General features: G+C 42.6%; 1 protein-coding gene and 1 non-coding gene across 4 annotated transcripts; both read right to left on the bottom strand.

Moving 5' to 3' along the window:
• Nucleotides 1-7,299: 7,299 nt before the first annotated feature.
• LOC149359037 (popeye domain-containing protein 3-like) lies at nucleotides 7,300-20,836 on the bottom strand. 3 transcript variants are annotated; one of them, XM_089571218.1, is made up of 8 exons: nucleotides 20,706-20,836; nucleotides 19,481-19,709; nucleotides 14,761-14,942; nucleotides 11,727-11,857; nucleotides 10,710-10,818; nucleotides 8,868-9,020; nucleotides 8,545-8,686; nucleotides 7,300-7,726 (listed from the first exon to the last, which is right to left on the bottom strand). In XM_089571218.1, the coding sequence occupies exons 1-8, from the start codon at nucleotides 20,727-20,729 to the stop codon at nucleotides 7,644-7,646; spliced, it is 1,053 nt and encodes a 350-aa protein (XP_089427344.1). In that variant the 5' UTR covers nucleotides 20,730-20,836; the 3' UTR covers nucleotides 7,300-7,643. The 3 variants fall into 3 exon arrangements, with proteins under 3 accessions (XP_089427344.1, XP_089427346.1, XP_089427345.1); XM_089571220.1 differs by having other exon boundaries at nucleotides 19,481-19,565; nucleotides 20,706-20,829; XM_089571219.1 differs by lacking the exon at nucleotides 20,706-20,836 and adding an exon at nucleotides 20,168-20,681.
• On the bottom strand, nucleotides 19,825-19,897 carry TRNAT-CGU (transfer RNA threonine (anticodon CGU)). The gene has a single exon. It is a non-coding gene; the product is annotated as a tRNA-Thr (tRNA).
• Nucleotides 20,837-21,257: the final 421 nt, after the last annotated feature.

Genomic DNA, 21,257 nt, shown 5'->3' on the forward strand with positions numbered 1-21,257 from the left:
GAGAAAAAGTGCTGAGGTTTCCTGCTCGAGTGTTGAGACTTCTTTAGAGGGAAACTTTCTGCAGACGCGAGCGTAATGTCCCTTACTTTTGCATCTTGAGCACTTTTCGGATTTAGCCGGACACGAAGGACGAGGGTGAGGCGTTCCCCCGCAGTAGCTGCAAGACTGGCAGCTCGTCTTTGCGAAACTGGCCGGTCGCGTGCGATTTTTTCCCTTGTGCTTTGCGCGGGCAACAGCATCCAAAGCAGTGCCTTCCGTCTTGACCGATGGGCTTCCCTCCGCGGCTTGAAGTTGAAGTAGCTGCTGTTGATGATGCACTGTTTCCTTCTGTCGAGCCTTGGAGAGAGCTTTGACGAGGGTGAGGTCGGCATCCAGCTGCAACGCTTCTGACAGCCTTTTATCACGGAGGCCCAAGACAAAACGGTCGCGGATGAGTCGATCCCGCAGTTCACCGTAATCGCACCTGTCCGCCATGTTGTACAGCACAGTGACGTATTGGTCAACCGTCTCTGTGGGCTCCTGTTCACGCCGGTTGAAGCACGCTGATTCGTAGACAACGTTCTTTGTCTGAACGAAGTGCGAATCGAACTTCTCCTTGACGAGGTCGTAGTTCTTTGCGTCTTCAGCGGAGAGCGAAAACGTGCTGAAGATTTGCCTGGCTTGGCGGCCCATCACGTAGAGCAGAGTCCGCACCTGCGTCTCCTGGTCTTGCCTGTTGAGACCGGATGCGTAGCGGTAGTCCTCGAACTCGAGAATCCAGGCTGGCCATTCCGACGCTCGGTCGAAAGTGAAAGCTGTGGGCGGCTTCAGCGCAAAGCCCGAACTCGCAGTTGCTTCTGCCATCACGGTTCCTTCCGACCGCTGAGGACGGCGAGAATCTCTTTAGCGAAGCCCGGATCCCGCTTCTGACACCATGTCGTGAGTGTTCGACGAGCGCAGAGAAGAACGACCCCTCAGACGGGTGGCTGAGAACAGAAAAGCCTTTATTTTAGAAAGCGACAGGCGAGCTGGGGCTCGCCCTCCGACGGGCGCCGGGAGAGGAGGGCGCGTCCGCTCTTTCACATTACTTGGCGCTCGGCTGTTACACTAGCCGGCGGCACACCACAACGCCCACGTCAGAACAGTACAGAAAATGTGCGACTATGGAAGGCAATAACTCCATAAAAACTCTTCCGAACCTGAGCGGCGCACTCGTCCGGCGGATGGTGTTTCTGCAAATTTCAGTCGTGCTATATATGACTCCTCAAAGCACGCAAAATAGAGGCGCATATGTCGACAGCAAAGCCGATCGACTCTGGCTGAAAGCAACGGCACCATTCGGAACGCACGTCAAGTGTTTGAAAAGACTTTTCATCCCAAATATATCTTGTATTACCCCCCCCCCCCCCCCCCCCCCTTTTTTTTCCCCCGGCTTCCTCGCTACTCCCGTCAAGCCATAGTGAACGTATATGCTGTTGAAAACGTTGTCGTGCTAAGTAAAATGCGTTATATCGGTGCAGCAGCAACATGAGCGCCACGATGGCTGCGCCTCCTCTGATCGTTTTTGCGAAACATCGTCAGCTCCTGGGTTGCTGCCGTGGACTTTCTTATGCTTGGTCTTTGCTCCTGGGTTGCTGCCGTGGACTTTGCCTGTATAATTTGCTGCAAACACTTGCTGCAGGCAAGCACGCGTGTCGCAGTACGAGGCTCTAGGGCACGAGGTGATAATCATGCACATGCGCGTGTTGTTGCTGTCACAGGCGACTGTACTTGCAAGACCTGACTTCACTTGCTGCCACCGCCAGGCGCGTGCTACTTTGTCTAGAACGTGAGGTGCATCGCTTACTCGATAAAACTTCCGAAAGGAAAGAGTTGTTTGGCTGCGAGTCTCTACCTCACTGATGCCTGCTGTTTTAATGCGATGGCATATTATAGGGGTCATGAAGGTGAAAACTGTGCGGCAGGTGCAAGAAATGGAATAAGAATAGAATCAAAATTGGAATAGAACAGAATTGTAATATATTGGTGAGAAAAAGACAATAGAATCGGAATTGGAATAGAATAGAATTGGAATACATATATTGGTGAGTAAAAGACAACAGAATCGTAATTGGAGTAGAATCAGAATTGGAGTAGTTTGGCGAGTGAAAGATATAAATGCCGCCGTATTTTTCCCCAATTTTTTTCTTTCAGCGTGAGCAGCATTACGCTTACAAGTGTGAGAAACTCCTCGCCAGCTGGCCAGTGAACTGGTATAACATATTTCATTGGTTTTGACTGGTTACCTGGGGATGTTTAAACGGAATTTGTACCATTTTTTCACTCTTCTTTTAGAGGGAAAGCTACCAAGCACTACACGGCGGATTCACAGCATAATCCAACAACGTTCGACCGCCTGAGCACCACCGCCCACATGACCAGCTCCAAGCATATCGTTGTGGCAGCCCAGGTTGCCACAAAGTCTGCAGGTCATAGACTGTACTGTAGGTATTACTATATAGGCACTTAGTTTGGGCTGAGTTTTGGGTATTGCGCAACAACAGCTTAAACACTTGACAATTTATTTTTCATACTATGCCACAGCATGTAGCTCTTTTGTTTGGGGTGCGAAGCCAACAAACCATCCTGTCAATGCGGCCAAGAAAGCATTCGACGATTGCCACTTAATTCAACCTACTCGAAGTCAACAAATGCCTTCAGCACAAGAATCGTGTCTATCCCTGGCCCAAACCTGCAGTGGAGGCGACCTTTAGCACCACGGGTTAGGGTTCACACCTCTGGTTGGCCGACAGGGATTGCATTGAAGCTTCATCGAGAAGAAAAGGCGGCGTCCGGCGTAGTGTTGTTACACTTGCCACCCGCCAGCGGGCAGGCTGCAAAGTGGAGACAGGGAAATCCCATCAAGATGAAATTAAAAGCAAGGCGAAGACCTGATGCGAATGTATTGTCATCGTATAGTGATAATTAAGCGCCCCCGTAATTTTTCTTGGCAAAATATAGCTGGTATTCTTGGAAATTTGCGCAGTGTAATAGCGGCGGCAGTTGATCTCAAGATCCGAGACAGTCTTAGCATGAGAACAATGGTCCTCTATACCCCTGGTATGGTGGGTTGCTGCCACAGCGAATTCGATCCAGAGGGTACAGACTCGAGTCTTGTATACTGCTTTAGATCAAGTTACAAGTGGCAACAAGCATACAAGCCACCGAAACAACGCATGTGGTGCGGGTCCGAGAACCGCCAGAACGGCAGCTCACGTGCATGAGGGGTAGACATGAAGAGCCATTGTTCTCGCGTGGCTCGCGCGAACTGCCTGTAGCGGTCTGTCGCTCACTGCGGCCGAAGGACGTACCGTGATCGGAAATCGAAGGGCAATATATTGCAACGATAAAGGACGCCTATACACACGTTAACTGAATATTCAGGCAAGCGTATATGCGTCCATCTAATTAGACATCCATTAAGTTTGCAACTTTTTAGCCGCGCAGTTGCTGTGCATAAGCCGCCGCCTCTTGGAAGAAACGGCCGTTCTGTGCATGACTGATCTGTGCGGGAAACAAAAAATTTGGAATACGCAATGACTGAAAATTAACTGAAGACGAAAATGATTAGCAGAACGTTCTCTGCCCTCGAATATATATAAGTGAAAGTACACAGCGTCGCGATACGATAGCGAATGTGTTAAGTTTAGGTTTGTGCGCATATTTAGAAGACCTTTAAACTTATATTTACCTGACTGACATTTTCGCTCTCCGTCACTGGCACGCTCGATCGGTTAATTATCCGGAAGGTGGCAGAACTTGAAATGATCGAGTTTCCTATCGTAAGCAGGACAATTTACTGACATGAGAATACGACTTTTATGTTACCGCCCAGCTAGGGGTTTGCCCTGGATTTGATTTTGTTTCTTTGTCTCAGCGATTTGGAGGTCGGACTACAGTTTGAAAAAAGCGTTAATGAGAGCCGGGAGCGGAGTGTGTTTTGTGGGTGTCCCAACTCTAAAAGGAGTGGGTGACACTCCGTTATTACTCTTGAAGTTTAGGCTGCATAAAACGTTGGGCTGCATCTAAGGAATTCGGGGTGGGGAGTAGAAACGTGATTTGACAGCAGCGGTGCTTGGGTATACATTATCTCCCTCTTGAATGAAACAAAATCAACAGGAAACTTGAAACGCAAGTCCAGCGAAAAGGTGGCTGAAAGTCAAAATTTACATGATATGCAGTCAACAGAAGAGACTTGTCAGTGCTAGCGATCGATGTTTTCAGCGCAGTTCTTACAGTTCTTACACCACGGGGACGCGAACACGAAAAAAACGAATCATCCTATTTTGTGGATACAGACCGGTAAGGCTGATCTGGCGCATATAATTATTCCTCCATGTGAGCGCGTAGCCTGCATATCGCTGTAATCACCGTATCGCTTTCGCGCACGAGATCGCATGCAGAAATAGCGACGCACGCGGATGTGATGCCATCTAGAAACAGCAGCCCGTTTTAGTGTGGCCAGCGCGCTGTTTGAATGCAATCGCTGCGGCTAGTTGTCTTCAAAGTCCGGTACGATCGAGCATCTGTTATTCGAACTGAAACGGGGCCGAAACACAGGTCAAATTGTCCTCGACGCGCGTCGGCACCACGTCGGTGCCATAGAGTTTTAGTATAACTTTATGGTCGGTGTCACTCGGCCGCAGTACGCCCGCGGCCGCCAAAGGAAGCCGTTTGCTCGCTGAGGCGCCGTTACGCCACGGCCGCAGCGCGGAAAGGGCGCTCAAAAAACGAGTGGCGCGACAAGCATCATTGCGGATTCTTCCATCTGCCGAGAAGGTGACAGGGCAACTTGCGTTGAGTAGCAAATTACTATGAGGCAAGAGAGTTACGAACGAAGGCAAGCGGCGCGTGCACATGGTAGACTAGCAGCACCACGAGCTAGCCGCAGAGAAAGAAATTCGATAACCGTGTGCCGATGATATAGTCACGTGACCAGTTATGGTTACTGGCGCGCAGCCGCTCGCTCTTGGGCCTCGCCGGCCTGGCGGACTGGGCAGGTCGCCTACAAATTCTGTTCTAGTGCTGGCCGCTGCATATGCTAATGCGTTCGAATTACCGCGAGCTTCCTCTCATTGGAGTAGATGCGACGTTAATGGGACCATAGCATCAGTTTATATTAACCGAAAATGTGAAATAAAGAGATTCCACTGAAAAATAACCTATAGTCGGGATTTGGCAAGAGCTTCGAGCAGGATACCGACGCACCAAGCGCCTCTGCTTGGTTGTCCAGAAAAGGGCTGAACGGAGAAATGCGTAGTCATTAGGGCGCGTGCACTCCTTTTAATTATGTGGTCCTTAAACACGGCTGACATATACTACGATGCATCTCGTGACTTCCCGAGACGTTGGACTTCTCGAGCACATTGACAGATATAACCGTTTTACGACGTGGCAGTTGTCACTTGAACATGTACTGAAATTGCCAGTGTCTCTTGTGGGTATACATTAACCAGCAAGTAGAATTTTAGACATAAAAACTTTAAGTGTACCAAAGCTTTGTCCAGGCTGTGCGCACGGGGCAACAAATTGGCTTTTTGCATAGTTAGATGAGGCTATGTTTCAGGGGTCGACTACAGGAAAGCAACACCTGGGCCACTCTAGTTGGGTTGGTGGATGTGCATGCATCGAGAGATGAACGAGTAGGTAATTAAGGCATCAGTATGGTAACAGTTGCCAGCTTGCTGATTAATGAAAAACATAAGCTGACACAGATACTTTTTCTGCTCTCTCCCATCTGCTTAACAAATAACAGACTGGTGGTTTTTCCTTCTCCAGTACATAGGCTCATACATATATATGGATGCCATTGAAGCAAGTCATTCTGCCATTTGTCATCGTAGCCCTTCACTGATAACTTTTGCTAGCAAGCAAATTACGACTAGAATGCAGGCTCAGCACTGGGGATTGCCATATTACTGCGACAATGCACATATGTAGTGCCACTATCTGAATCCCAGTCATGCTACGAACTGCTATAACATAGTTCACATCTTTGTTGTACTTGAAGGAATTCACAATCATTATTACCATGAGCTTCTTTTCCTGCAAATACATTCACACCAAGCTATGTAGAGGTTAGAGGTTTCAAAAAGCAGGGCAATTCAAATGCTGCCCCTCACATGGTTAAATAGCGTTCTGTACAATGAAAATAAATATTTTTGCCTGCATTCTTCCAAGCGTGCCAACATAACCTTGTTTTAAAATGCCTCTCAAGTGTGTAGCAACTACTCCACGTCCCATCATCATTGAGGAAATTATTTCTGGTCTTTAAGCAGCTTATTAAAATCTGTTGCATTGTGGACTGGTAAGCCACAAGCAAAGCACACATGTTAAACAGCACATTTTAGTGATGAGGGCCAGGCAGCTCTAAAACATACAATGCGCCCGTGTGCTGCGAGATGTCAGTGTACGTTAAAGATCTCCAGGTGGTAGAAACTATTCTGGAGCCCTCCACTACGGTGCTTCTTTTTCCCTTTCTTCTTTCACTCCTTCCTTTATCCCTTCCCTTACAGTGCTGTTTGGGTGCCCACTGAGATATGTGAGACAGTTACGCCATTTCCTTTCTTAAAAAAAAAAAAATTAATTTCCCTCATTCTGTCTTTCCTGTTTTGTTGCTCGCCAATGACAAAATAGAGTGCATACACTCCTGCTGAGGAAAAGCCAGATTAGCAATTTTCTCGATTTTATGTTATGCCGTGATGTAAACCAAAGCCTCTGTTGTTTTAGATTCTATTCATAAACCTTAAAATCTGAAATGAGACTGTAGACACACACATTGGCCACCATAATCATGCACACAATGAGAAGAGTTTGTCATACCTTTTAGCTCTGATGAGTGAATAGCAAACAAATTAAGTAATACACATTTAAGAATAGGTTACATGCAAGCTACTGAGCAAATTGAGTGGTTGAGCAGCGCATCATGGCGAACAATTTTCAACTTCTTGGTACCTCGCCGCTTGAGTCTCTCAAGCAGCCGGGATGACTCAAAACAGATTTTTGCGCCGCGGTGGCAGGATTACTTAGTGTTTTCACTTGCATGTGAAACAGGCTTCACACTAAGATTTGCATCATTCAGTAAATAAAACATTCACCTGTTAAATTACTCTTCTTGAGATAACCATTACATTTCTGGCTCCAAGAAATCAAGTTGTAATGGTCTTCATATAAAGACGTGTCAGTATAGCTTTGTATAAATTTCGATTTGGTCAAGAGGGCATATTAGTTTCAAACAATATTCCTTCTTTCGAAATATGCACAGAAAAGATGCACCTTGGCATGCGTTCATCAAGATATTTATTATGCAAAAAAAGCAATAATAAACAACTGGAAAATGACTAGGCCTTCGTACTGTGAATCACACCTTAAGAGGACAGCTGCTACATACTAGCTCCGAGGCCAAATGAAATGAGCAGCAGAAGCATAAACTAATGCCTATGATTAAATGCTTCAAATATACCACAGTATAGTGACATCACAAAGAATCACAGCAATTGTTCTGGTACGAGGTTTTTTTTTTTCCCATTCGTTGTGAACCATATCTCTACCCATGTGCATGTGAATGGACTAGTCTCTCACAGGGTAAACATAAATATTACAAGTTGCCAAAACACGCATGACTCTCAGTCAGATGCTGCTCTCCATTTATGAGATCTCCTGAGCTTCTTCTTGGTTTCTCGTACAAGTGTCTGCTGACTTGTGTACACTGAAACAAAAATAGGAATACTCTTTTTATATTCTTTGTTTTCACGAGACGTACGGTGAAAGCAGAGCACTGCCACAACATTCGTAATTCAACGACACACTAATCCATAGCAGTGCATTACAATACAAATGCTTACAACGAGTAAAAAGGACAAAAGCCAATGCAAACTGAGGAGAGCACGAACAAGCGATCAAAGCATCCCAATAGACACCAAAACTCCATGGGACGTCCTGGGGACGTTTGTAACGTCCCGCGGATGTCCAGTGCAGTTTCAGTGCCCGCTGGGATAAGAGAATTTTTTCTAGTGCTACACGTAAATTAGAAAAGTACAAGGGCAAAAAGAGCTCTGCGAAGACTGATACTTTCAGAGGAGCATGACAGCGATTTTTTTCTCTGCTTCCACAAATACATCAATGAGCAACCTAGTCTAAAACATGATAACTAGTGCTGCACTAAAATTTTTATCAGAGGTATGTGTACCACAAAATTTACTTATAGTGCCCCAGTTTGAATGCCGGTGAAGTCAAACCTTTTTGTTTTCTTGTCATGCGACTTCCTAATTTTCTCTATTTGTGCCAGCTTTTTACCGATGGTTAATATTTTGCAATCGTTGCACCACATAGAGCATAAAAGAGTACAGCTTCTAAGTTCTATGCTACAGCATTTCAGGCAGCATGAGAAGACTTGCAGCTCCCTCCACATCCCCTGCGACCCTCAGTAGCAGCTAGCTTTCGAAAAGATTTTCACAGTGGATTTATGAAAACAGTTCAAAATTTTTTCTCCGTCAGAGTCACGAACTACTATAATGCAGCTCCCACCTTCGTTATACTTGCGCAAATTCATGGGAGAACACGTGATTGAGTTCCCTTGGCTTGATGATGTCAGCTGCCCACGATATGTCATTGATCCAGTGACACTTGGAAGCCGGATATCCAGATGCGAGCCTTTTTCTGTCACAATCTGCAGTCATGGATTGCAAACATGTTTGTTGAGTAACCCTTATTTCATAGTGAAAATGCCAGGCAAGTGGGCTAGTTTCTAACACAGTGGTAGCGACACAGTATTACTCCAATTATCGTATATTATGAGCAACAAGCTCGTTAAGACAGTGCTGCTCAGGAGACATGTGAGCGGTACATGCCTTTTCGTTCATGGCGTAGAGCTTAGACGTGATATCCCTAGCAATCAGCAGCGAAACAACTGTTGCAAGCTGAGGTTCCTTGATGAGCAAGTACTCCAGATTAGAACGCTGCCAGAACAGGTATCGACATGGCGTCACAGCCAATATGGACACCTGAAGAAGGAACAAAGGGCATTTAGCAAGTGCTACACAGTGGTTGCTAAGGAATAAGGCATCAAATCTACCAGTCGATCAAAACATGAAAAAAGCTTTAGTCATAGCGTCAAGCTTTCATTCTACTGGGGAAAGCTGGGGCCCAAATAGCACTCTCTACGTTTTTCATTCGTTGCTCTCTTCCCTCCACCCCATACCACACATCACACATGCTTCTTGGCAAGAGATATATACAGGCAGGGTGGCTCAGGTAAACATCAGTTTTATTCATCTCTAGTCGAATGACCATTGTAAAGAGAATGACCCCATGGTTTTTAAGATACTAAATAAATAAATGACCAAAATAGACTGAAAAATATGCAATCTGTTGGTAGACATTCATAACGCTCATAACCAAAGTGAGAGAAATAAATGGGCAACACAGATATTTCCACAACAGGCTAATTGCAAATAAACTCCTGATTTGGAAAACCACTGGGGAATACTACAAACATTTCCACAATAGGCTAACAATTAAAAATTTAAAGACAGCTATAAACTAATCATCTTTCAAAAATGTAAACAAACTACCAACCTTGATACGAAACAAAACGACCAAAACAGGAGTCAATACAGCAAAGGTTGTAATGATGAAGCAGCAACAGTGGATAATTTGAGTTAAGAGGCTGTGGCTGCTTGAAGAAAGCTGGCATATTTTACTGTGATAAGTTCGCTGTTCTTCACTTTATACAAAGGCTACTGCACAATCAAATATGTGTTTCTTCACACAGTTGATCACCAAATAAAATCGTCTGCGATGCCACTGAGATTTATTCTCCAGGCGAACTCTTTATTCCCATGGAGAAGTGCTACCTAATTTAACTACGCTAGTCTCATTGTTGACCTCAGGCAAATTTTGACGCGATGGAGGCATGGAAACGATCTCTCAGACATGCATGCATGGCGTTCATACTTGATGCTTTGGGACAAGGCATGATTTTATTTATTTGTTGGGTGTTCAGGGAGGGTTCGAAGTCTTAGAAAAGATTGTGCACCAAAGAAAAATTTGCACTTATCAAGTGGCCATTCATTTTATTCCGCACAATGACTTGTAGCAGGAGATGTTTGGAAAGCTCTCGTTGCCAATAAGATCCCTTGATCGTAGACTGAATCTAAATCTTTTACAGTGTTGTCACCTTCTCATTTATTTGTGGGAAAGAAATCTACGTACCCGTGGCAAATTAAAGCAGTGCTGTCCTTCCAACATTTAGGCAACTAGTTCTTTACTCGATTTGTCGAAAACCAGATGAAAGATGCCCCCTGACCCCATCGCTCAATCTCCGGGTGGGGGTGGGGGGGGGGGGGGTTTGCTGGAGCCCTCCAGCCCGTTGGCAGTCAATGCCTATGGCTATAGTTGACTTAATTAACAATGAAAGTCACACAGGGTGTGCACCCTATATAAGCCTCACGCATGTGTTGAATTTACCTCAGTACTCTAAGAAAGGACAAAAGCACTTCATTTTATCATAAATCAATAGTGAATTTTTATCTATATTTGAACTGTTTTGATGCAAACTGCAAGAACTCTTACTAACAATGAAATTTACCTTGTTGACTATCACATGCCTTTACTGATGGCCAGCTAAAGGCAAATGAAAGATAATCCGATCCCTGCAAGAAATAAGGGAACAGCGTTTCACATGAACTTACCTTGAATTTGTCACCGACACCAGATCGAGTAGATTCAAATTCTGGAGAATCCAAGAACTGACGAGGGTGTATATAATGTAAGAAATGATGGTCTGTCAATACGCTGACTCTGAAACATATATAGAACGCTTCAAGTTCATGACTTTGAAAGAAAACAGCCGAATACAAATTTCGCAGAGTGACAGTGCACATGTTATGTTCTATACAAAGTAGTCTAAGCTTCAAGTTACAAATGCAATGTCTTATTTATTACAGAAATTGACAGGCAATATTTGGAGCTAATGATAACTTTTTTTAACTAGCTTATCTTTATTATCTGAAAGTTCCATTACAACTTGCCCTTAATTAACTACAACAGATATACCTGACAATCCTGACAGAACTAATGCTTCTGTGTGAGTTCTATGAGCTGCTCCTATTAGCACCAGGAGATGTGTTTCAATATAGAAACTCATGACTGTGGCAGCATGCAAAGTGCAAGAGCACCATGATGATATGATGACTGATGACCATAGTGCAAATTCTATGCATTAATTTTGCAAGAAACAGAAATTTGCGTGCGAATATAATAATGTCAGCAGCTGCACAAGTTGACATTTAGAAAAAAAATTTTTCATTACCTTGTTTTCAAATCTTTGCCGCATATTTTGCATAGTTCACACTATTGAAACCATACATAATGCTCGCAAAAACGCATCTTGAAGTATCAGCATGCAATGGTAGTCTGGCCGCAGAAGATGGCGACACGCCTAGCACGCCTGGCAAGCGCGAGCAGAATAGATTCAGTGGCTTCATGACTGAATGCCGACGGTGCACTGTCTCCTGCCTGGCTGAGAGGATCCTATTAAAAATATATTTGTGGAGACCTGACACAGACTTCTGTCTGGGATTCTTCTGTGGCCAGATCACCATGGCACAAAAGCAAGGTGATATGAAACTTAAATGTTCAACAACAATATCGAAAACAGTTACTTCACCTATGACAACAAAGTGAAATTACAGAAAAGCATTACTAACTTTCCTGCGATCAGGAGACCCAGACGGTCTGTCTTTGTCAAGTTTTGCATGGCATAAGCTTCTCCAGCATGAAGGTTACATATCTGGGCATACTCCAGGCTCACCAATTTCTTGAACAGCAGGCGCGGCACCTGACAAAGAGTGCGAGAATTTATAACCCTTCATTTTCACTTTCACCTGAAATTGCAGCCGTTAATTTATTTCCAAAGATTCACATCCCAGTCAAAAAAAACCATTTGAACCAATTGGACATTCCAGTTGGAACTAAATGGACATTCCCATTGCTTCCCATTGAAGTTCCGAATTAGAACCAATTGGTTCCAGTTGTGTTTTTAGCCCCCGACCAACTGGATCCAACTGGACTAGCCAATTGGACCCATTAGGCCAGGCAGTTATTTGACCCAGAAAATATTCACAAAATATGTTACATTGAGAAAGGTAGCTAAATGTTTGAATAATATGCTCTAGGATCTTGGATGAATATTTCTACAACTTAACACATTGTAATGTGCAAAAGGAAAACTGATTTATGAGGACTGCGGGGAGACACTCTGCCTAGTGCCAATCAACATTTTTCTACGGAATTGAAATTAACATGCTTTTATGGAAATCAAAGCCAACAGACACATGCATCACACACAAGCAAGACTGCACATTCGGGCACTAGTAGCATACATTAGCTCAATATGTACATCCAGAGAACACACTTCTGCTCCAACTTATATACCCCACTTATGAGGCTCTCATGCTGGGGCTGGTGGTGCTTGCCCACTGAGCGCAGATATTTAATTTAATTTCAGCTCCAGTGGTGGTGTAGGTGATGAGTACAATTTATTAGGCTAAGCTGCTGATAGCTCTTATTTTAAGTACCATATTAGTTCTACCTTTTTTGTCAAACATGCAAACATTCATGGGATAAATTGGGTGCAGTTCGGCGGACCAACTGGATGCAATGGGTAAGACCAATTGGGCTCACCAATTGGAAACCCAAATGGTCCATTTGGATAGTCCATTTGGACCATCCAATTTAAACGCCATTCCAATTGGAACCACATGGAAACCCAAATGGTGCAATTGGATAGTCCATTTGGACCATCCAATTGGAACACCATTCCAATTGAAACCAATTGGAAACTGAACTCGTCCAATTGGAACCAATTGGAACCCATTGGAAATCCAATTGGTTCCAATCGTTTTTTTTGACTGGGATGTACAAAGAAAAGCAATGCCTGCTAAATTAAATACGGGCTATAAGTCTCAGTGCAAAAGTGAGTGTGCAGTCAATGTTACGGGTGAGTGAGAGAGTACTATATCAACAAAATATATAAGCAGAAATTAATCAATAAGTTCGATACACAAGGTGCACCGTTAGCTGCAAGGCAAGTTGTAGTGCTGGACCCAAAAGCTGAGTATACAATTGCCATTGCATGTGGCTACTGCAAGTTTAAACCAGTGGCCTTGCCTTCGAAAGCAGAACACCACAGTTACTGACTGATTGCAGTAGATTATACATAAGGGCAGGACATCTTTGTTTTCGTTTTTCTAAAATTCGGCAGGCCTTTTTGGCGGTCATTTGAAAATGCAAGTTGCGGTTCAGTGATTATTATTTGCGACGAATGAGTTACTGACTTTTTTTAATGCGAAAGCATTATATGGCTCTCTCGCGGCAGCAAAAGGTGTCCACAAATTTTGTCCGCACGATTACGTCGTTCTCTGAAGGTAAATGTGTGAAAGTGTGATTGTGACAGATAGTGTGTGATAAAATGTTGCCGTGGAAAAAATTTGGTTGATGAAGTGTAATTAGTTAATTAATTAAATGCAAAAAAACACGAAAAAAATATGCTTAGATGTCAACATAGCCATGGACATCGATATAGTACATGGACGTCAGAACAGCCACGGACGTTGATTTAGTATGTGGATGTTTTGCTTTCGCATTGCTCCAATGCGGGTCGCCGCAGTGGTCTCAAAGTTTTTGGTGATTTAATGTGGCAATCCTGTATATACAAAAGTCACTTAGAGTCTATCCTGGTATTTTTGCCGGCATGAACAGTTCATTTACCAGTCATTATTATTAATGCCAGTAATTTTTACACTTGGAGTTGTGCTTTTAGAAGGAATAGCTTTCGTCATTAAAATAATGCAAGTTTAATGAGACATCAGCCAGCAGACAAGAACCCAAGTGGAAGTTAACGTATAAGAACTAGGTTGACAAGTTTTCTTTGGGTTGTGTGCTGGATTGAGCGTAGGAAGCTGCTAAATCCTTCGGAACGCTACTCGGAGCCCCTGCGCACTTCTGTATAGGGGTTACCGGCAGTTAAAAGAAAAGGTGCAGAAGCAGTCGCACCATGGGTGAACACCTGGATCGTACATTGTATATCAAGGAATAGGTAAAAGACGAGAGTTTTAGAAACAAAGCATTTACATGTGCTCTCGCTGGGTTTCGTGAGTTACGCAACATAGCATATAAGCATAGTAAATTGTGAGTTTTAAAATAGTTATAAAGTCCTGAAGCAACACAAGGGCTACGAGTCATGCCATAGTGGAGGACTGCGGATTAATCTGGACCATCTGGAGTTCTTTACGCACAGTGACATCGCACAGAACATGGGCACAGGCGTAGTGATTATTTGCTATTCGTAACAACTGTAACTGCAATTATTTCCTCAGATTCTCGCTATTCATTGCAACTGCGTGCTTGTTTCAAAGTAATGCTCCGCACTGTATGGGATGGCCAGGTGAAATCAAGCAAGCTTAACAGCTTGGTGTTCCGCTGCACAGTCGTGATGAATGGCAGGGGTTGTTCGCACCAGGCATAACAGCAGACGAAGCTTGCCCTTGCAGCAGTCGGCGCATACGCCCTAACCCTTGCCCTCTTTTCGGCTTGGTTCACTCCGCGTCACTGTGTCAGCGGTTGACGCTAGCCAGATATTATTAAGAATTTGGAGGGCTGCACATCCATTGAAACTTGCAGCATAATGACTTACATTACAAAATCAGTGAAAATGGAGCAATCTACGCATATTAGTCTTACCTGCAAAGGCTGAAACATCAGGACGTATATGTCTTCCAACTCCCTGGGAAATTTGACCTGTCTCATGGTGTACAGAAGGAACATGGTTTGAACCATGTTGAGTATCATGAAACTAAAACTCCATGAGAACATGTCAGGAGCACATATCACATTCCATGCCCATGTGGAATTAAGTAGAAATCCTGGCAGAGAAAAAGAAAAATTGCAAGAAGATGAATAGATGACTGAAAAGAATTTTGTTTCACAAAGAGAGGCAATTCACGCACGCACACACGCATGCAAGCATGCACACATGCACGCACACCTAAGAGTTTGCAGAATTTGCACTCAAATTCCGCATTACTTTAATCCTTCGCAATCACAGTTTTTCGTGCCATACAGTGAACACAGTAAATAATAATTCACTGAACAGTGAGCTGGAGCACACTATCTGCCATTTTTATGCAGACAGATTTTGCCGCCAATAGTAACATTGATTGATTTCATTCAATTTCGAGCATAATGAGCACTTTCAAAACATAAGTGATTCCATGATCCCAAAGGCGCTTACTTGACAAATCCAGGCATTTCGATGCAACTATTTCTAACCATCGACACTTTCTGCAGAATTTTGCATATCTTTCTAAAGCCTACCCGCTGGGCTTTCGCACTAGAAAACTAACAATTTGCCTTTCTTGAGGTCTGAATATGCTGTTTAGGCAGAAGTATAATTGTTTTCGAACAAAACAAAAAATGGTGCCTGAAAGCATTAAGCAACTGTTATGTCACACGTTTCCCTGTAAAAAAATTATTTTTCATTATAAATTTCTGTAAATTGGTGCTTATGATTCCATGTGAAGACTGAGAACTAGTGAAGTAACATATATATGTTAATGAGACCAATAAACTAGCCATGGAGCTATCTCCTCTTTTATGAGACCCTATATCTGACTCCGCCGTAGTCATCAAATGTGAAAGTGATCTCTCAAACCTGGTCACCTGAGTCTTGTGTCTGTGCTGTGTTGCCTTTGTTCTGTCTAAATTCCAAGTTCAATGGTGCATTTGGGATACATATCTTTGGATGAGCTAACCAAAGAATATGGAAATAGTGACACTCTCCTGCGTTGTTCCCATTTAAACGTTCAGTCTCTATAAAACAAAACTGCTGAACTTGAGTGCTTATATAATAGAATACAGAATTGCTTCAATGTACTTATGTTTACTGAGACCTGGCAAGCTCATGAAACGGATGCGTTTTACCTTCCTAACATGAAAACATTTTATGTTCATAGAACCAAGCGCCGTGGTGGGGGCGTATCTCTTTTTGTAGAAAACTCCTTACAAGCCCGTCCATTGGCAGACTTTTCTGCTGTTACAGATAGTTATGAAATTGTGTGTGTGCAGGCATAAGATATCGTTATTGCAGCATGCTACCGTCCTCCAGATGGCAATGTGTGTGATTTTTTTTAGTTCCTTGACAATATGGTAACATTCGTGAATGAAAATCATTATAATGTCATTATTGGCGGTGATTTTAATATTGACATGGCATGTAATACCTCCAGAAAAGTTGAATTTTAAAATCTGCTTAGTAGCAATGCCTGCTCAAACCTTATAAATATGGCTACTCGGTTGACACCTACTTCAGAAACTACTATAGATTTGTTCCTAGCTAATTATGATATAGGTTCCATCACTACAGCTATCCTTACCTGTTCCATTAGTGACCATATGGCAATATATGTTGTAAGGTTGACACTAATCCCTTTAGTACAACAGAGAGCCCTGCGATGTTTTCTCAGTTGATTTCACAGAAATCACTAGACTCTTTCCGTACAGAGTTAGAAACTACAAGCTGGGACTGCATCCGGAACATTGCTGATGCAAATGCTGCACATGAAGCGTTTATGGGTCGTTTCTTATGTATCCATAAAAAGCATTTCATTCGTAAAGAACGTGTAAAAAACAAAAATTATAAAAAACCTTGGATGACCCGTGAACTTCATAAAAAAATCCATGAAAAAGATAGACTTTTCAAAAAATTTATGAATTCCCGTAATGAGGCGGACCTTCTAGCTTTTAAACGTTTCCGTAATGTTTTAAATAAAGAACTGAAAAAGTGCAGGGACACCTACTACTTTCGTTACTTTTCTATGTGCTCAGGTGGAATGAGTGAATTATGGAGTAAAATGAATGCTCTTATGGGACATGGGCAGGAAAAAGATTCCGTAGTAGAGATTATACATGACGGAAAAACGCTGAGAGGGGACGCAATGGTTAATGCTATTAACGAGTTCTTTGTTAAAAAGAATGTGACTGCACGCCCTTCAGGAAACAACACAATACAAGGTACAGCTAACAATAATACTTTTTTCTCAGAACCAACCGACATTCAAGAAGTTTGCTCTGTGTTTGTAAATTTGAAAAATTCGTGTAGCTGCGACGCTGACGATGTGCAAATTAGTCCAGTGAAATATGTCCTTGACGTTATAAGTCCCATACTAACCTACATATATAATTTTTGCCTTTCAACTGCAGTTTATCCAACAAAAATGCAAGTGGCTCGAGTGATTCCACTATACAAAAAAAAAGGTGATAACCGAGATGTTTCGAACTACCACCCCATATCAATATTGCCTGTGTTTTCTAAAGGTCTGGAAAAAATCCTATTTAAACAACTTTCACGTTTCTGCCACAAATATGATATAATCACAAAATCACAGTATGGCTTCCAAAAACATCGGTCTACAGAACTGGCACTTCTTGATCAAAAAGAATACATTTTGCAAAACTTCGAGTATAAGAACTACGTTCTGGGGATTTTTGTTGACTTTACGCAAGCTTTTGACAACATTAATCTCTCTATTCTTTTTAATAAATTACATCACTACGGTATCCGAGGACATGCACTTAATATGTTAATTAGTTATCTCTCTCATAGGAAACAATTTGTCCAAGTAAGCCATTTAATATCTAATCAGAAAGCAATAGTCGCAGGCGTACCCCAAGGAAGTATTCTTGGTCCCTTACTCTTTAATTTATACATTAAATATCATCTGACCTGAAGTTTGTTATATATGCAGACGACACTAGTATATTTGTGCCTCCATCCTCTTGTGCTGACGCGTGCGTTAAAGGAAACATAGCCTTAAAAAAGTTGGAAGCTTGGACAGACAGTAATCAACTCAATATTAATACAAAAAAAAAACAAAAGCAGTAATTTTTCACCCCAAGGGTACGCAGCTATCTGCCGATTACGATCTTCTATATACAGGCACAAAGATTGAGGTGGTCGAAATTATAAAGGTATTGGGCGTTTTCTTTTCCAAGACGTTGCAATGGAATGACCACGTAAACCATATCTTGCAGAAATTATGTTCCATAACAGGTATACTCAATCGAAATCATTATGTCTTTCCAATGTCTGCAAAACTAGCCATTTATTATGCCTTATTTTCTTCCTACATAAACTATTCTCATTTAGTCTGGGGCACAACGACCGACAAAAACCTCGGTAGTCATTAAGGATGCAAAAAAAGGTTTTACGGATCATTAATAATTTGCCTAAGTTTCACTCAAGTAAACTTATCTTCAGAAATCTTAAGGTCATTCCAATAACTAAAATGTATCATTATAAACTCCTACGTGAATATAAACTCAGCATCAAGGAAAATCAAAGGCTGTTTTTGGACATATCAAACTTAGAATTAATAGGCAACGTGGCCTATAATACGAGGACAACAGACCGTTGGAAAGTGCCAAAGTGCTGTACCAACTATGGGTTTCAGAGTCTTAGGAATAACCTGCCTCGATTACTAAATGAACATATTAAAGTAGAAACAGATATTTTAGAACTAAATTTCTGGAACCTGAAGGCGTCGTTTTACTAATTTGCATGTCCCTAATACACACCACGCATTTCATAAACAAAACACCTTGTAGAGATATTTCGCCACTGTTTCATTATAACTGTCTTTATTCCCCGACCGTGACATGAGCTTGTCGCCATATCATTCATAAAAATGGCAAGTTATAATTTTGTTTGTTTCTGTATATTTCTGTACATTTTGTTCTGTACATTTGTATCTGGATTGTGTTGCATCGTTGCCGTCAATGCCAGGGGGACCAAGATTTTTTTCAAGCCGTAAAGGAACGGCTTTTATTCTTGGCCCCTTTCACAATGTGTTCGTCATGTTGTGAAGAGCAAATAAAATGAATGAATGAAGTGTGCCCTGTTTACAGCCATGAATTTGCTTTGTCTGCTGTAAAAGCCTTCAAAATATTTGTTCCATGAGGTGGCCGCATAATGAGTAAAAAGACAATAATGCTTTGAAATGGCTTCTGAGGACAAATTAAACAGAAATGATGCAAGCAGCGGGCCAGAAAATGTGCATACATTCACCATGATGGTATGCCAGCTCATTCAACACTCATCAGTCATCAGTGAGCTCGTTTTGCTTTCATGGAAGCAACTGCCACTTCAAACCGCAAGTATTCATCCAATCTTCCCTCCAGTGATTTTTCTTTGTTCTCTAAACTAAAAACAGACTTGACAGGAATCGAGAAATTTTGACACTGCATGCGTGCTGACATTCCAAGCAGGGCATCCATATATATTAATTAAGAGAAGGATGGCCGAATTCTAATTAGGTGCCTCCTGCTTTTGTACTTTCGTTGCATGCTAAAGTCATTTGTTTTGTTACAAAAGAGATAATAGTGAAAGAGGGTTCTCAAAACTCACCTAGAATGAGAAGGGCATGTAGAAAGAGTATTCCGTACCGCCCATTTGGGGCTAGATAGGATATGCAGAAGCAGGTGTTTGCCAGTTGAAATAGCACATGCTGAGGCTGTTTCCAAACATCACAAGTTGTGTCTCCAAAAAGGCTCGGAAGCGAAATGTTCCGCATGGAGTACGCCTGAGCGCTTGCATTGGCTATCATGGCCGCTTTAGAAACTGAACTGTGGACGATCTGCACAAAAGCAGCATGAAATGAGCGTAGCACAAATTGGGAAAACTCACCCCATGCGTATTAGACACAAGCGAAGCTCACTCGCAAGTAAAAACAAAAAAAGCCCACTACGCTGAGCCACCAGTGAGGTTCGAACTCACGACCCCTGGTTTACGAGACCAGTGCTCTAACCACTGAGCTATGGTGGCGGCTGCAGCGGTGGGATCTAAAGATCCATTAAATATCCTATCGACCTTTTCAACGTTTCTTACCTTAAAACTTTTGTTTTCCCGTACGTAAACATTACACAAAAGAACAGCAGTGCGGCACTAAATGCGTAGCTGCATGCAAGTGGTCGCGTAGCATTGTACAAGCCACGTTCCGATGCGATATACCTGACAGCAAAACGTTACGCATGCATCGGAGTTGAGCTCATTTCACCAATGCCTTTGTAATACAGATATTCAAATGACACTGACCGCTTCAACAAATGACCAAACAATAGCTATTGAATAGGAGAGATCACCATTGCAGCGCAGTTATCCTGTTGTACGGTACAGTATGTGCGGTAACGTCTGTCCGGCCGTGGCGCGACTGATCAAGCGCAATGCGGAACCATGTGCGGAACCACAGAGAGGTGATCCCGACAGCACCGACAGTCTTTAGTAATAAGCACTGCTCACGGAAAGAAGCAATTTAATTCAAGCCGCGACCGTTTTCATTTTCATTCTATTATGACCTTCTTTTGCTTCTCAGCAGTCTTAACCGTCGCAAACATAGCAGACAGCTTCTGGCGAGCGAATTCGGTGGTTTACTCGTAGAGGCGTGAAATTTTTATTTTACATCTAAACAAGCAGGCACCTCATGCGCAAGAATTATTTCAATAATTCCCGTAATAAACTCGCAAGAAAACTAACAACAATAATAAAGCGGAAGAGATCCATGCTTGAGAACGTATCGGTGAAACTCGACTACTACAGGCGCTATTTCAGACATATAAATCGAGTAAAAACGAACCTCATCAGCAGTAAATCCATGCATTTAGCTGAAATGTTGGGCACATCATCCTTGAGAAGTACAGTTATTCGAGAACAATAACAACCAAAACATATGTCCGCGCATGGCGACCAAGCAGCAGAGAACTGCCAGATCCACATCGATCGCCTCGACGTGCTATAAAAACTTCAGTCTAATTAATAATATAATAAGCTATATTCATTGGTAATGCGGCATTATCACTGCGTTAATGACCCTTAATTTTTGATTAATTTGCAGTCGAGAAGAACGCGTTTTACAACTAGCGCTAACGTTATTCAACGGCAAAAAAATTTTCCGAGGGCCTCGGAGCAAGCCTGTGTGAATAGCCCGGCAATATTGCCTAATGCCTGTTACTAGAATAATCCAAGCATCTAACAACAAGCTTGTATTCGTCGTCGTTAGGTGGCGGCACAAGGTTAGCATGTGTGCGTACAGTTTGTTCAAGTTTATTGACAATCTTTTTGGGAGCATGATGAGAGTTATGATGCTAATAAAAATATAAATCGGGAAAAACTTGCTACTTTAAACCTG

The sequence above is a fragment of the Amblyomma mixtum genome, chromosome 2 (genome assembly GCF_055824585.1).
Source record: "Amblyomma mixtum isolate Tamu chromosome 2, ASM5582458v1, whole genome shotgun sequence".
Taxonomy (NCBI): domain Eukaryota; kingdom Metazoa; phylum Arthropoda; class Arachnida; order Ixodida; family Ixodidae; genus Amblyomma; species Amblyomma mixtum.

Bases quoted from the DNA above. Each gene is read 5' to 3' on its own strand.
- LOC149359037 (XM_089571218.1), bottom strand. From the start codon at position 20,729: ATGCATGGATTTACTGCTGATGAG. The intron at 19,710-20,705 runs GTTCGTTTTTAC...GCTTTTGTGCAG, and splicing joins ATGGATTTACTGCTGATGAG to ATCGTCCACAGTTCAGTTTC. The intron at 9,021-10,709 runs GTAAGTTCATGT...TTCCTTCTTCAG, and splicing joins GTGTCGGTGACAAATTCAAG to GTGTCCATATTGGCTGTGAC.